Consider the following 16,986-nt stretch of genomic DNA (forward strand, 5'->3'; position numbering starts at 1 on the left):
GCAGTTTCTTCACTGACCATTTCCCCTGCAAACTCTTGGCCTCTGTGTTTTCTCTTGCTCTGTTTCTCTGGTTTGGACAAGATCAGGTGACTGATGTCTCTTAGTTTGCTGACAACCCATAGGAGGTATGTCTGTAAAATGCCATAGATCACCGAATGTTCACTATGAGGATGATGCTATCTGGCAAAGATGAATGGTTTTCTTGTGAACTACTGATGAGAAGTGCTCCAGAGTAGGTACTGACCAATCTTCTTCAGCATTTGAGGCACTTGTCTGAATTTCTTGGGATAAAAATCATATCCAGGAAGTTGCTAGTCTCATCTGGGTGCACGGCCAAGTCATTTTTTACCTGCATCTCATCAACACATACTTGACCTTGCGGTGTCTGCACGTGGAATCGTCTCAGAAGTGTAACCAGGATGACTTTCATCATCACCATGGCGATGTATTTCCCTGCACAGCTACGGGGCCCAAAACCAAATGGCTGAAAATACCTGTAAGGAACCTATGAAAATGATCAGACAATTAGCCAGGGTTTTAAAGGCTAGAATCATGTAGTTGCTGTTTGATTTACCCTGAAAATACTGGCCAATCAGAATGCTCTGGTTTGGGGTCTGAGCCATACTGCTCCTTCACTGAGATGAATGACTGTAACCCATTTAAGCTCCTTTGTCCATCCAGTTTGATTCACCCCCTGTGCTACACACCCAACCTTGGTCAGTACCCAGTTTTGAATTTCATATAAACGTGCTGGGTAAAGCAATGCAGATCATTTTATTACAGCCACCGTTACTCAAGTAGCTCTCTGAGATGGCCACAACTTTACTACTCTGCAAATCACCAAGGCAAAGGCTACTTTTGTGAAATGTCATATAACTTAATGACATTTAGGGAAAGATGCAGATTTCTGATCCAGTAGTGCCAAGCATCTAAATAATTTTAGTTACGCAAAAAATTAATGGGTATCACATCTTATGTCTTGTCCACATTTGGACTTACATAGTGCCTGACATACAGTAGATTCCCACTAAGTCTTTTTTTTTCTTAATCCTCACCCAAGGATAATTTTTTTAATTGATATTAGAGAGAGAGGAAGGAAAAAGGAGAGAGAGAAGCAGTGATGTGAGAAACATCGATCAGCTACCTCCTGCACATGTCCCAACTGGGGATGGAACCCATATTCTGGGTATGTGCCCTGCCTGGGAATTGAACCTGTGACCCTTTGGTGCATAGGATGACTTGCTAACCAACTGAGCCACACCAGCCAGTGCCCAATAAGTTTTGTTGACCAATTGTCAACATGGCATGGGTCTCTCATACAGAAACAGGAAGAAATTAGAGAACTGGATTATCATTTTTCTGTACCATATGCAAATGGAAAAGAAGGCACTAAGCAGGGGTGGGCAAACTTTTTGACTCAAGGGCCACAATGGGTTCAAATCTTTTGGTCTCATTTGATTTCCACCTGAAGCAGAAGTGAACTTTTTTTGGGCTTAGGTACTGCTGTAGCTGACTTTACATGATGACAAAGTGGTAACTTTAAATGGAAAAGTAGGTTGGTTGGGTTAAACAAAATTTGCCTAATTTTAGTCAAATTCAGGTCTTGACTTTTTCATATTTTGACCTATTATGTGGCCACCATCTAGAAACTTCCCTGAGTTAGAGACCCAGCATCCTTGGCTTGCAGACAAACGTGGTAGCCATCGTCCAAGCTAGGGAAAATGTGTGTTTCTGGTGAGGCTACAGAGGGGAACAAGTAAACAGAATGAAATTGTTTGTACATGATGCAAGCACAGAACCAGAGAGGATTTAACAGTTGACATTTTAAAGAGTGGCGTACTTGGTTTTAAGGAAGGGCACTTACATTTTTTGCAAAGTTTTCAAGAGTAAATTCATTAGGCTTGGGGAAAAACTCAAGTCTATGCATTCTTCCAATATTCAGGATAATATTAGTCCCCTTTTTCACTGGGTAGCCATCAATGATGTCATCCTGTAAGGCTTTACGCATGACCAAGTCCACAACAGGCTGGTACCGCATGCTCTCATAAATAAAGTTTTCCACCACTTTCAATTTCTGAATATCATCAATTCGTATGTCTCTATCACCTATGGGAGCAGATAAAAAGGACAAAGAGGTAATGTTAGTTTCAACAGGAGATGGGCATTAAAACTTCCATAGTTTCCACTGAATAGTTTGCTCTTGTTTGGAAAAAATTTCATATTTATAATTCTAATGCAAACAAGCAATCTGGGCCAAATATGTTATATTTGGCCTACAGAATGTTTTATAAAAATTCAGATTTGAAGCCAATTATCTTAAAAGCTGGGGGATTTCATAGAAAAGCTGGATTTTTCTAAAAATCCAGGTGACACTGGACTCACCTCCCCACATGGCAACAATGGGCTAAAGTTGAATGGCTGATGAGCCTTTAGAGAGGCAATCCCTCTGTAGTCTCATGTAGACCTACCCAATTTGCTCCAAACATTTATCTGCCTGGCCTCTATAGTCTTTGAGTTTTGCTCCCTACTCTAAATTCTTGGGGAAATTTACTCTTCTCTAGTCAAAGCAAGACAGTGATTTTAGTCAGTTTCAATTTTCTCCTGGTTACCTGTGCAGTCATCTGCCCAGGACACATCACTGATGGTCCCTCCTCCCCATCTTATTAGGAACAACCTGTTGATAGAGTGGCAAGAATCCCCCTCCCACCACAACAAAATGGATACCTCAGATCAGCTCTAGGTGTGCTGGGGATTGAAGGACACCCCCACGGTCTCAGACTGGCCTGACACTAGTCAGAGAAGCTTGAATTACTCGAAGAATTGGCGAAGCTTCAGAGTGTCCTCAAATGGGCTACCACTTTTTGCAGAATCCAAATTAGACCAGGGTTCTGAGTCATCCCTATCTCCTGTACAACTATGCCATGCAGGAAAGGTTTCATTTGGTCAGAGAACTCTAACAGCCCAGCCCCTCACATACTGCTCCTTGTACACTCTAATGAGTCTATGGAGTGTGTTCATCCTGGATGAGGAGGTAGAAGGGAACACGATGGAGAAGGTAAGCAAAGGTGTATCCTAGGAAGGAATTATCTAGAGGCAGCATGGACACATGTGCTTTTCAGAGGTCTGTTGAAGTGTCAGAGGGACATCATGGGGCACAAACACTTTTCACTTCTCAAAGAAATTGTGTGAAAGGCCGTGTTCTCAAGAGTAATTCTCCCACCCCCTTCCACTTATTCCCTGAACACCTCCTATGATTCTCTCTCTTCACTCCACTGAGTTTGCTTGTTGAAGTCTTCTCCCACCAGTCTGTGAGTCCCATGAGTACAGGGATGACACTAGCTTGTTCACCACTGTGCTCTGCACCTGGCATAATACCTGTAACCTAACGGGGACATTCTGGGATTTGGAACCTGGGTGCTATTCTGGCTTCTTGTTATCTAACTTGCCAGGCAATTTCCTACCTACAGCCATGCACTTGCAGACCACTTCCCTCACATATTTAAATCTTGTCAACTATTTCAAGCAGCAATGAAATTATTTTTTTTTAAATAGTATCTTTCCACAACCAAATAACTTGTTTCACAGGGATCGGGCAAGGTCAAGAGAGAAAAGTCTACATCATTATTTATATCTTGCCACATATGTCAGAATATGTTCCTAAAAAGATTAGCCATATGAAAGACATTCCAAGTAAGGAATTCTGTTTTCTCTCAGAAAGCAATTCTGACTTCTGTATCTGACAGCGTTTCTATGGAAGGATGGTGATGGCAGGAGCAGTGGGCAGAATGATGCTGAGGCTGGGGCAGAGAAGGGAAGAGGTAGTAAAAATTGCTTGAGCAGGGGCTCAAGAGCCCTTACAGAAGAGGAGGAATGGCTTAAGGGAGGAGAGGCCAGACCAATGGACTGGGGGAGAGGAAAGTCCATCACTTCCCTGTCTCTCCTCCTCCTCTATCACCAACTGGAAATTTGTTTGTGAATGGACTGCTTGAAACCCAGAAACACTGCTATGAACGATAGCTATTTCCCTGAATGAACCCACAAGAGCCTTTGTCACTGATAAGGTAGGCAAAAAATTGTGCTTGATAAAATTTTAAAAATACAAACAAATATGACCATAGAGATGTGTGTATGTGCACGTAAGAAAAAGAAAACACAGTGGTTTTCCCTGGGGAATGGGAATGAGGCTGGAGAGGAGAGTGGAAGGAACTAGAGCAGTGGTTCTGAACCTTCCTAATGCCGCGACCCTTTAATACAGTTCCTCATGTTGTGGTGACCCCCAACCATAAAATTATTTTCATTGCTACTTCATAACTGTAATTTTGCTACTGTTATGAATCATAATGTAAATATCTGATATGCAGGATGTATTTTCATTGTTACAAATTGAACATAATTAAAGCATAGTGATTAATCACAAAAACAATATGTAATTATATGTGTTTTCCGATGGTCTTAGGCGACCCCTGTGAAAGGGTCGTTTGACCCTCCAAAGGCAGTGATGGCGAACCTTTTGAGCTCGGTGTGTCAGCATTTTGAAAAACCCCAGCTTAACTCTGGTGCCGTGTCACATATAGAAATTTTTTGATATTTGCAACCATAGTAAAACAAAAACTTATATTTTTGATATTTATTTTATATATTTAAATGCCATTTAACAAAGAAAAATCAACCAAAAAAATGAGTTCGTGTGCCACCTTTGACACGTGTGTCATAGGTTTGCCATCACTGCCCAAAGGGGTTGCGACCCACAAGTTGAGAACCACTGAACTAGAGGATGTCACTTTCTACTTTATACAGCTCTCTATCATTTGATTTTTTTCAGTGAGCATGTAATAAAATAAAACACAGAAAGAACGATATTTTTAACCTAACTGGCATCATGAAAGTGAGACAAAATGACTTGCTTTATTGTTCTGTGGGTGAATTATTACAAAGATTTTGTCTGACAGATTTTTAGGACATAAGCTGATATTCAGAAGGAATTGTTTTCTAATTTTTATTTGATGAACTCTTACCAACAACACTCTGGATTTCCTTCATTATTGCTTCTTCAATATTAGGGTGCTTTGAAATGAGGAATAGCATGAAGAACACAGAGACAGACATGGTGTCTGGGGCTGCGATCAGCATCTCCAGTATACACTGGTTCACATTCTCTCTTGTCAGGTCACCACGCTTCTGAATAATTGAAAGAGGAAAGGGAAATTGGAAAAGTGAATAAAAATTTCACAATAGGAAGGGAGATGACACTCAAGGGTCAGCAACCTCACCAAAGTGAAATCATACAAATTACATGTTAGTAATTGACTATGAACATTTTTCATGATCTTCAACTGAAAGCTGAACTATTAATAAGAAATTGTCTATGTATTTAGTGTCCTTGGACTCTTCCATTTTCATATTTTGTATTTTGGAGGCACAGTAGCTTCAGTCTGAAAGGTTAGTCTCACCAGAATGTCTAATGAGTGGGCCATTTGAGTTGGACATTATAGAAGAGCTGGAGCAAAATACTTAGAAGCCAAACTCTGTAACATGATCACAAGAGGAAATCTTCACACATTGACACACAAACAGTCATACACATGTGTTGTGTTGGAATTATGGTTAGTTCAGGTCAGTACCTCAGCAAAAATCAACTCAGTGGCAAAATCTATACAGTCTTCCAGTTTGTCTGCTGTGGAAATCCTGTGTCTTTTTTCTTCTATCAGAATTTCTATGGCATCTTTCAAATCCTTGCTGGAAAAAAAAGTCAAAATATAATCTATCTGTACTCAGTTAAGACATGTAGAAAAAATTGATTAATTTGCCATTTATTTAAATAAAATTATTTGCTGTAATTGAAACCATCAGTGCTTACGAATAACTGAATTTATACTTAATTCTTCACAAATATCCTTAAATTACAGCTATATTATACTTCATGTTAAGGAACCAGAGTTTCTAGGCACAGATAGGAAAATCAAGGCTGCAAGCTTAAGTTAAGCATTAAAAACTGGTACCGAAAGCTAAATCCAGTCATGTTTTCTGATTTTTCATTTGGCCAGCACAGTGTATTAATGAAAACCCCCAAACCAAAACCAGTGACTGTCTCTAGTGCAGACAGGCACTTTGCAGTTTGCCACGGCACCTCCATTTTCTGTTGTCCTATATCCACCCTGCCCGCTTCTATTTGCCTGGCCTGCAAGACTATTGAGTTTGAGATTTCTGTTGTACACAGTAAACTCAAGTGACTGTTCATTAATTTTAATACTTATTCTCATACCTGGCAGTGTCTGCCACATAGTAAATACTAATAAATACTAATAAATAATGATTGAATGAATGAATGGCTGCATAAATATGTATAGGCATTTTGACAGTGTGGCGGAGGGAAGAGCTCCTTAGACAAGGGTGAGGTTCTAGTCCAGGTTGTTTTCTTTCTATCAAACCTACTGTAAGTCTCTGAGCCTTACCTCTCTTTAGAGTGAAGGGATTAGACTAGATGAACAATGAGGCCACCTTGAGATCTAAATTCTGTTATTCTTGGCTTTGTCTTTAAGTGTATATGGTCATGGGTGTTTTCCCCAATCTCAGGGAACAGTATTCTGTATTACAGTAAATGTAATACAAACACCTGTTAAAGTGTTCTGTGACTGAAAAGTCTTAAACTTGCCAAAATAAAAAGTAGAAAACAATATTGCTGGAATATTGGGAATTAAAAGAAGCAATAATATAAAATTGAATAAATAAGGATGGAAGTAGATATTCTAGAATCCTTTCCATAAATATATATTTTAAGGTGTTAGCATGATAGAGAAAGACAAATGCTGTATGATCTCACTTATATGTGGAATCTTAAAAACAACTCCACAAACTTGAGCTCATAGATACAGAGAACAGACTGGTGGTTGCGAGAGGTGGGGGTTGGGGCTGGGGGGGACAGGCCAAACAGGTGAAGGTGGTCAAAAGGTACAAACTTCTAGTTATAAAATACCTAAGTCCTGGGGGTACATAATGTAGAAGATGGTGACTATAAATAATAAAGAACATTGTATTGCATATATGAAAGTTGTCAAGAGAATGGATCCTAGAAGTTCTCATCACAAGAAAAATGTTTTAAAATTATACATGGTGATGGATATTAACTGGATTTATTGTGGTGATCATTTTGCAATATATATAAATATCGAATCCCTATGTTGTACACCTGAAACTAATATGTCAATCATACCTTAATAAAGATATTGGATTTATTGCAAGGCCATGGAGGGGAGGAAATTAGAGGATTTCTCTAGGTCTTTACTGCTCTACGTCATAGGAGATATGAACTAGTGCACTAACCACTGACAAATGTTATATATAGCTAAGCTATTTCTACAGAAACATAAGAGAAACTGTCATACAGTCTCATCAGTGAGTTTCTGTGGGCTTCCAAGTCAAACCAAGAACTACCACCAAACCTTACACCAGTGAAGTGAATGAATCCTTTATTTTATTGATTCAAGTCACAATGAGCAGTGGCAGAAATGAAATGAAAGGAAATGTATAAAGAATGACGTCTCCAAACCTGATACTCATTTACAATATAAGAATATGTACAGCAACATCAAGTTGGTTTCCTTTCTGGAGACTAATACTATTGAACTTAAAAATACACGAACGAGATAAAGTTGGGTTTTCAAGTTTGGGAACTTTTAGAGATGGGGAATTTAAGATGAACATAGGGAAGGAGAAAACTAACATATTTAGTGCCTACTATGGTCCAAGCTCTATGTAATTGCCCTGTGTATAGGATCTCATGAATTTATATCTCCATTCTGGAAGGCAGGTTCTGTTTTACTTTAAATAACTTCCCAAAGCCGTTTAGTTACTAAGTGATAGGTACAGGTTACAAATCACGTCTGTCTGCCTTTAAATCCCACATGCTTTCCACTGGTGATTAGAGGTGGCAGTGTTTAATGGCTGGCTACTTACACTAAAAACAAACCACCCATTGATTAACTAAGGCCATTGGCATTTGTCCAGTTTTTTTTGCTAGACTAGTCTAAGATCAAAGCAAAGCCATTTAATGATGGTTTTAGGATCCCTCAAAAACACAAGATATATAATTAAAAAAAAGAAAAACCCCACACATTTTATTAGAGTTTACTATGAAAAAAATCTTTTGAGGTTACTGTCAATTCCTACAAGTTGAATTAAGTTAACACAACTATAAGAGGATTTCATGTTTCCATTTTTTCTAAACATGCAAAGAGAATTTTGACCGATAATAATAACAGGCTCATCCAGCTCTTCTGTTCAACTCAAAATACACTGCAGTGTTTTAGTTCCAGATATGGAGCTCTCAGACCACCCACTTGGCCCCCTTGCTGAGAAGCCACCCTGGCCCAAGGCTTCCTTTACTCTTTGGTCTAGCACCAGTGGTCGGCAAACTCATTAATCAACAGAGCCAAATATCAACAGTACAACAATTGAAATTTCTTTTGAGAGCCAAATTTTTTAAACTTAAACTATATAGGTAGGTACATTGTTATTAACTTAATTAGGGCACTCCTAAGGCTTAGAAAGAGCCACACTCAAGAGGCCAAAGAGCCGCATGTGGCTCGCGAGCCGCAGTTTGCCGACCATGGGTAGCCACATCAGCCAAATTGATGTAGAAAGTGTTACATCAGCAGCTTAATCATCATCTTTCTTGTAGGCTCTTGGTGGCCAGAAAACTTGCTGAAGAGGGAAACAATAACAAAGACACAATGAAAAAACAATTCAATCTCACAAATTTTCCAAACTTGTGTTACTTACACAGACTTTTCATATTTTTTGTATAGCCAAGAAATCTTAAAGAAGATGTCTGGTTTGAGAAGGAGAGCTTGCCATGCCTCAAAATAACCCTGGATTTTAATTACAATGGCGTTTTCTGGAAAAACAAACAAAAAAGAATAGAGGAATTGAGCAAAAATGAGCCCAAGAAGAGTACTCTGAGCAGAAAAGACCCCTGTAGATTCTCCCACCAGTCTGGGGTTCTAAGCTGGGCAAGGTTCCACCTTCAGTGGGCGTTCTAGTCATGTTATTGACACTAGACAAGGCAACACACTAATTTATTCTGCTTGGCATTTTAGTTGGCCAAGTTGACCAGAGATTTGCTAGTTTTAAACTTAGTATTAAATAGAGTCTCAAATCTCACATGCCCCTCTTTGACATGATCCATGTCTCTCCTGTTTTTCTGGACAGTGAGGAATAAAAGGGACACTGGTAATTATGGCTGTTGTGGCCTCAGTTCTGGCATGTGGGAGGGCAAAAAGCCACGCCACTCTCCTGTTAGGCAGCCAACAGCCACATTTAAACTTCATTTGGTGTTCCTTAAGCAGAGCCATTAGATGAATAATCTACTTGGATTATGTACCTAATTAATAGCTTTTCATTGTATTCTCACCTCATTGTGCCTTATTCAGACTTTTTCATAGCATTCCTCACATAGCTTTCATATCTATGTTCGGTTTAGAATGTAGAATTCATCTTAGTGTCTTCAGTGCTTGTCTTGAGCCTTGTGCATAGTCAGCCCTTAATAAATGTTTTTTAAGTAAATTAAAAATTAGGGAAGAGAAAACCCATCTTTTTCCAAATGATACAAATGGGAAGGAAATAAACGTTGATTTTCAACAGCTAAATGCGAGCCACTGTGCAAGATGCTTTGCAAAAGGGACTTCGCTGGATCCTTATAATCTTTCTAGGGAAGCGATAGTGTCATCCTTTGGCAGATGAACAAACTGCAGTTCATAGAGATTGAGAAGTCTGCCTAGCACCACACAGCCAGTGTGGCAGCCCGCCCTTGGGCTGGAGCCCAGTTCTGTCGGAGCCCAGGACAATGCTCTTTCCTCTTCATTGGCTCCCTGAGATAAAGAGAGTTTATCAAGGACCAGGGGAGGAGAAGGGAAATAAAATAATTCTGCATGAGTTATATAGGTTTTTAGCATCACAGTCTGTATCCATAAGGTAACAGACATTTATACAGTAGTTCCCTTACATGATCCTTCCTAAGAATCTAGGCTAGCAGGGAACCAAGGAGCAGGGACCTGTAAAATATGTTCCTGCCAAACCCGAGGAAAGATGTGTATAAAACAGGCGAGCTGGGATTGGAGCCCCTGTCTGAGAGGGGATCAGGCAAGGTGTGACTAAAATTAGAGTGAATGGGGGCTCCTGTGGCTCTTGTGAGGAGTAATTGAAGAGCAGGGAGATGAGGTAAGGAGAGCTGGAGAAGAGAGAGGGAGGGCTTAAGGCTTGTCTATAGTCCCTATGTGGTAAATCAGGCAGCAGGTGTTAGAGCCGGTGTGGGAAAGTGTTAAGTTATGCCTTGTTCTCATGACTGTAATGTTTCCCTTAGGTCTGTATGTGGCTTGTGGCTTCACTTCACTTAGGCTTATGTTCAGCTGTCTTCTCTGCAGAGGCCTTTCCTGACCACTCTCTCCCCGAGAACCATGTCCACTTCCACTGACCTGTCCCTTCACTTACTATCCCTTCACTTTGTTTTTTTCTTCAGAGCACTTATTATTGCTTAATATATTATAGGCAAAATAATATTGCTTGCTATATTGCTTGTTATATATTACAATAAGTATGTATAGATAATTTCTTGTTTACTGTCCGTATATCCACTGAAATGTAAACTCCCTGAAGCCAAGGACTTTGTCTTGTTCACTGTTCTATACCCAGAACCTAGTGCCTGACATGAAATAGGCAGTGAATAAATATCTGTTGTATGAAAAGATGAATCAATAAACACTGCAAAAATTAATTCAGGGAGAATTACATGAAGCTGGATAACAGCAGAATGGAATTAAGCCCAGTAATTAATGTTTGCTTTTATGTCAGCGGTTCTCAACCTGTGCATCGCGACCCCTTTGGCAGTCGAACGACCCTTTCACAGGGGTCGCCTAAGACCATCCTGCATATCAGATATTTACATCACGATTCATAACAGAAGAACATTACAGTTATGAAGTAGCAACGAAAATAATTTTATGATTGGGTCACAACATAAGGAACTGTGTTTAAAGGGCCAGAAGGTTGAGAACCGCTGTTTTAGATGGTGGCAGAGTTGCTTGTATGTGTTTTAATGTTTGTTTTCTATAGTAGTAAGGAAAATGGCTTCCTGAGTGAGACATCTTGCTGGGGTGGTTAAAAATGCTAAATGACAGGCTGTATGTAAAGCAGCTTTTTACACTGCTTGGTACATGGTAGATACTAAAGTAATTAATTGTAGCTATTGTACTTTTCCTACAGCTGCAAACAGTACCATCATCATCATACAGAGTCAAAGTTTTCATGCTTAGTAGCTTTGAGGGAGGGGTGTGTATGTATATTTAGGTGTGTGTGTGTATCGTGCCCCAAAAGAATGGTTGAAAATGATTAAATATATCAATTTGTTTGGTGGGAGGACCAAATGAACTGATTACATCTGTGAGTTTTGACTGTGGGTAGAATTCTGTTTCCTAGAGCAATGATGAGAGATACAAAAGAAATAGATGGCCCTGCTTTACAGAAATTTATATCTTATAAGTGAACAAGGCAGACACACTGGGAAAAAATATCTTAGGAAACCTTAGAGATGTTGAAAGGAGAACATGTAGAAAACAGCATGGTTTACTTGAGGCTGCCAGGCCTCTCATCCCCTTGTTAAGTAAAGGGCAGAATGTCAAGTCATGAGAATGAAGATTTCAGTACCGTCCAAGGGGATCCCCAGGAAGAGCATGTTAGAGGTGTCCAGCATGATGCACCGCATGAGGGTCAGCACGTCGACAGTGCCCGACTCGCTTCTGACATCCTCCAAACTGTCCAGGTGCCTTATGATCGATTCAGCACAAATTGTCACCATGCGCACAAGGCCGGGGCCAGACAAAGCTGAAGGGAGCAGATCAGAGAGTGAGCCATTGTGAACTCCAGGACACACACAATCAGGCGATTTTGGCTTTTTATGTTTAGAGCTCAATCATCTACACTTTTTTACTCAATAACTACACATATAAAATAAATATAAAATTTTTATATTATTTAATCTCCCAGTATTCTATAAGAATGGATCATCTTTATTGTTAAAAATGAATGGATGAACGAATCTTATTTTAAACAAACTATTCAAAGTTAAACTTTTCATGCTATGGCAAATCATTTGTGAGATTGCAAGTGAAACATTTAGTACTATGGTCATAAATCAAAAATTAGTGTTTTCTTCATATTTATTGTATATATTTTTCTCTAAAGAAGGTTTAGATTCGTCCAGGGTGATATTATTTTATGTTTCAACAGGTGGCAGGATATTGCTTCATAACTAGTCAAACTCTACCTTAACTATTTCATCTAATGTGGTTCCTTTTAAATTTAATTTATATGTTTAAAATGCTAGTCTTATAAGTTATTAAGAGTGCTTTTCTCTTAATTTTGGTATCTTTTCAAACTATTTCCAGATTTATTTTACTTAAACAATGTCATAATAGCTAAGCGATTCTTTGCTTAGCAGTCTTCCCCCCTGGACTGGGAATTCTTTAAGGGCATTGACAACCTGCCATTAACACTATACTTGAGGTCCATAGTATTTAGTGGCCCTCAAAACATATTTGTTGAATAGAGGAATGCATAAATGGATGAGTGAATGAATGAAGACAGGTAGAGTGCACTGGCTCTGATCTCACCCCCTGCTCTGCTCCTTACCATCTGAGTAGCTAGTGGCTTCTGATGGTAGGTGATCTATCTTGAGAATTTAACTCTTAAAGCGCCCCTTTCTCTCTTTGTTCTAAGTATCTTTAAGCTTTAGAGCAATCTTCCTTTTTATGTTTTTTATTATTCAGATTTGCTATTAAAGTCAGAGTCCTTAAGCCACACTGGCCAGGGCCTCTCAATGTGCTTTAGATGGCCTATTGGTCTGTGTTCTGTACACTCTGCACACGCCTCAACCATACACATTATTGAGGAGGGTGTCTGGCAAGGTACTCTGCTCCCTCTCCCATTATAAATTCCTTGAGGGCCAGGATCATATCTTGTTTCTTATTGTGTTCTGGGCACCTAATTCAATGATGAGAAGAGAGTAGTTTGTTAAACAAATGGATGAGTTTAGAGATTCTATCAATTCTTGCATGTCAGAATAGAGAATAATGGTATATGATAGTTAATTGCTCCTAAATACTAGTTCACATATTCCTAATATAACTGGACCAAATGATAAAATAAAACTTATATTTCTATAGGATCTTAACAGCATGATTTCATTTATTTTTTACAATAACTCTAGAATTCAAGTTCTCTAGTGTTTATTACTTGTTAAGGATAAGGAAACTAAAGCTCAGAGAGCCTGAGTGACTTGTCCAAGGTCATATAACTAGTAAAGTGGAAGAGCTTGGAATAGAATCCACAACCTATAATCCTGTATCCTATACTCTTTTCATTAACATATTCTGCAATTTTGTCAGGCATAAGAGGACTTATCTGCGCCAATATGAATAGTTGTCCAGACCCTAATCCCTGGAATTTGTTAATATGTTACCTTACATGGAAAAGGGGACTTGGCACATATCATTAAAATTAACGACCTTGAGATGGGGAGAATATTGTGTAGTACCTGGGTGGGCCCTCCTAATCATGTAAGTCCTTAAAAGCAGAAAACCTTTTTAAGCTGAGGTCAGAAAGAGATGTGATGACAGAAGGATGGTCATGGAGATACGATATAAAAAGGGCTCAACCCACTTTGAAGACAGAGGAAGGGGCCACACGCCAAGGAATGTGGGTGGCCTCTGAGGATGGAAAATGCAAAGAAACAGATCTCCCAGGGAGCCTCCAGAAAGGAACACATCCCAGCTTGGTTTGAGCCCAGTGAGACCCATGTCAGATTTGACATACAGAATTGTAAAACAATGTGTTGTATTAAGCCATCGAGTTTGTGGTAATCTGTTATAGTAGCAAGGGGAAACTAACAGAGTCTACAACAGAGTTGTGGTGAGTCTTCATGATGGACAGCTCAGCAGAGGGGAATCAGCACTCAGCGGGAACAGGCATAGCTTTTCCCTGTCTCAGCAGCCACGCAGGAGACATCTGGGTTTCCTGCAAGGCTGACTGGAGGAAAGAATATTGATGGTGCATGGTCAGACCTAAAATCATCTAGCCAGTTGCCATCACTGACAACATTTCCAAGGCATGACTATGTTTCTTGATGTTATTATCAAAGTCTGGTCACGTACATCCCCCAACAGCTTCATTTCCAGCGGGACTCACTAGATAAGGAGACTTGGGTTCTGGTCTCTGCTCATCCATGACTTGCTATGTTGGACAAAAATCACAACCTCTGTAGGACTGTGAATTCAATTATAAAACTCAGAGGCTGATGAAGTGACATATAGAGTCCTTCCTACTTTTAAATTCACAAGTTGCTTTCTGTTAAAACATCTGGATGTCAGCCAGTGATGCAGCAAACACATTGTTGGCTGTGTTTAAATCAAACATATGGCAGACACACTCAATTTTTAATTGAATGATCCTAAATTTAGAGCTCTATCTCTTCTTCATGCCCATAAAATCGCTTTGTATGTTAACCAGAGGAATGGAAGTTGTGGTGGTTAAAAACGTAGGCTCTGGGGTTGTCTCCTGGGCTACCGTTTATGAATGTTTGGATCATGGGCAAGTTATTTAACCTCCTTATGCCTCAGTTTTCTCATATGTGAAGTGTAGGTGATTAGAGTATTTTACCACCCACGGTTACTGTGGGATTAAAATATCAAGTATTTAGAACAGTGCCTACTATATAGTAAATGTATAATGCATGCTAGCTCATATCTTTATTTCAGAACTGAAGCAGCAGACTTTAAGAATGAGTTCTAACAAAGGCACATTCACAGACAAGAGCAGGAGGTAGCCAGGCACCCGATTACCTTTTGTAAAGAAAGGTCGAACAACTTTCCAGAGGGCTGGATTATTGTTAAATATGATGCCATTCTCATGCATGCCGATGCACTGCAGCCCAAGTTTGCTGCCGAATCGGGAGATGTAGTGATTGTGCTTCATTATGTGGAACATGCTTGAGGACCTGCAGAGAAAGCAAGCCTTGATGTTAATTTTCAAGGATTAGGAGAACCCCTGGTGGTGATTTTGACTACAGGTGGCTCTCTTAGCAAGTGCATGTTGAGCTACATGCCATGCATGATTTCTAGTGTTCATATTGAATAAGCACTTCTCTTAGCATAAGAACATCCCTCTCCAGTTGAAAAATGTCTTTCTTTTTTTATATTTCAAATTTTATTTATTTAATTAATTTTTGGTTAATTCTCACCTGAGGATATTTTTCCCCCATTGATTTTTAGAGAGTGGAAGGGGAGGAGGGAGAGAGAAAGAGAGAAACATCAATCTGAGAGACACATTGATAGGTTGCCTCCTGCACACATCCTGACCCAAGTGTATTCTCTAACCACTGAGTAAAGCCGGCCAGGGCTGTTTTTTTAATTAATTAATTATTTATTTTTTTTCCATCACCATTTATCCCCTCTAAGCCTTCTTCCACCTCCCTCCAGAATCACCACACTGTTGTCCATGTCTATAACTTCTCTCTCTCTAAACTCAATTTTTTGAAAAACTGCTTAGATGTTAACCTATGGCACTGGGAAGATAAATGAATAATTTAAGTAATTTAACAATCAGAAGGATAAAGGATAACAGGAAAATTATTCTCTTTAGGATAAAGGGTAGGGTGGGTTTATTGGATGGGGTGCAAGCAACACAGGAGAGGGAGAATTGTGTGTGGGAGGAAAAGTCTGCTGGGAATTTATGAAGTTGAGAACTGTGGGGTAGAGGGAATAAATTCTTTTTTCCTCTACCAAGAGAAAAATTAAGAAGTGCTGTGAGTCACTACATTTTCTGTGGAAAGGGACCAAGATTGGAAAATAGGTTAGTGTAGGGCCCAAGAGAAGCAGGCCACCTGGACGAGGGCTAAGTGATGGCCAGGGCCATGAACAGTGTGGGTCAGGAGACTGGAAGTCAAAGTTGACATGAGTTAATAAGTTATCTGTCTGGTGAGTAAGATGGAGGGTGTGTGAAGACAGATGGGATGTTTATCGGAGGACAGGGAAGATAGTAAGCGGGACACGTGGTGTTTGTATGTCCATTGTTTTCATAAATGCCAATATTGTGTTGTAGGCATAGACCAGGCACAAACACCACTTGGGGAAATCAAATGTGGTTATCTAAAGTATCTGGGAAAAAGTCAGTGCAGTGAGGATACTAGGCAGACAAAATAAGGTCCAGAGAGGTGCAGGTAGCCAAACCCCCAAATCCTCACTCACAGGGCTGCCTGGCTGCGGCTGAGTGAGGCAAGAGAGGCCACAGCTCAGCCATCTCCCTCCAAGGCCAGCCTTGTTATACTTAAATCCAGAACATGCCATCTCTGAGGTAGGGGCCCACAGCCACCCCTGTGCTGCTGGGTAGACAACAGGAATACAGAGTACACAGAGGACCACAGAGTCAGTGCTCGGGCACAAACCAGGTCTCATTTATCATCCCCTGGCTTCATTGCTAACAAAGTATGCTCCAACTCTTATTCAGACTCCTCCGAGAGGCATGACAATAGGCACTTTAAATTACCAGGCCTATGTCACAGTATTTATATATGGACAACATGGCCAAATGCAGATTTCCAACAAAATGTAAGCATAGGCAGCTTTACTTCTTTCCATATATTTTCTGCAACTTCAAAAATTTCCACACAAGTATATTCAGATTGATAGCCATTTTTCTTGCAGGTATGAGAAAAAGGGACCGGAGTTTGAGAATTTAAAAAGGGGCAGAGCCCTGGCCAGTGTGGCTCAGTTGATTGGAGCATCTTCCCATGCACAAAAGGGTCTTGGGTTCGATTTCTGGTCAGGGGACATACCTAGGTTGTGGGTCCTGTCTCTGGTTGGAGCATGTGCAGGAGGCAACCAATTGATGTTTTTCTCTCTCTCCTGTCCCCTCTCTCTAAAATCAATGAAGGGGTATCCT

At 39.9% G+C, this 16,986-nt stretch overlaps 1 protein-coding gene across 1 annotated transcript in view; it reads right to left on the reverse strand.

Moving 5' to 3' along the window:
• Positions 1–253: 253 nt before the first annotated feature.
• The window catches only part of LOC118664564 (aromatase), a 32,660-nt gene continuing 15,927 nt past the window's right edge, over positions 254–16,986 (reverse strand). Inside the window, exons 3-9 of the mRNA XM_036324779.1 lie at positions 14,889–15,043; positions 11,698–11,874; positions 8,779–8,893; positions 5,622–5,736; positions 5,016–5,178; positions 1,865–2,106; positions 254–505 (exon numbers count right to left, since the gene is read on the reverse strand). Of these exons, the coding sequence (XP_036180672.1) occupies positions 254–505; positions 1,865–2,106; positions 5,016–5,178; positions 5,622–5,736; positions 8,779–8,893; positions 11,698–11,874; positions 14,889–15,043 (1,219 nt within the window). The remainder of the gene's footprint in view (positions 506–1,864; positions 2,107–5,015; positions 5,179–5,621; positions 5,737–8,778; positions 8,894–11,697; positions 11,875–14,888; positions 15,044–16,986) is intronic.

This window comes from Myotis myotis, unplaced genomic scaffold, assembly GCF_014108235.1.
Source record: "Myotis myotis isolate mMyoMyo1 unplaced genomic scaffold, mMyoMyo1.p scaffold_m19_p_1, whole genome shotgun sequence".
Lineage (NCBI taxonomy): Eukaryota > Metazoa > Chordata > Mammalia > Chiroptera > Vespertilionidae > Myotis > Myotis myotis.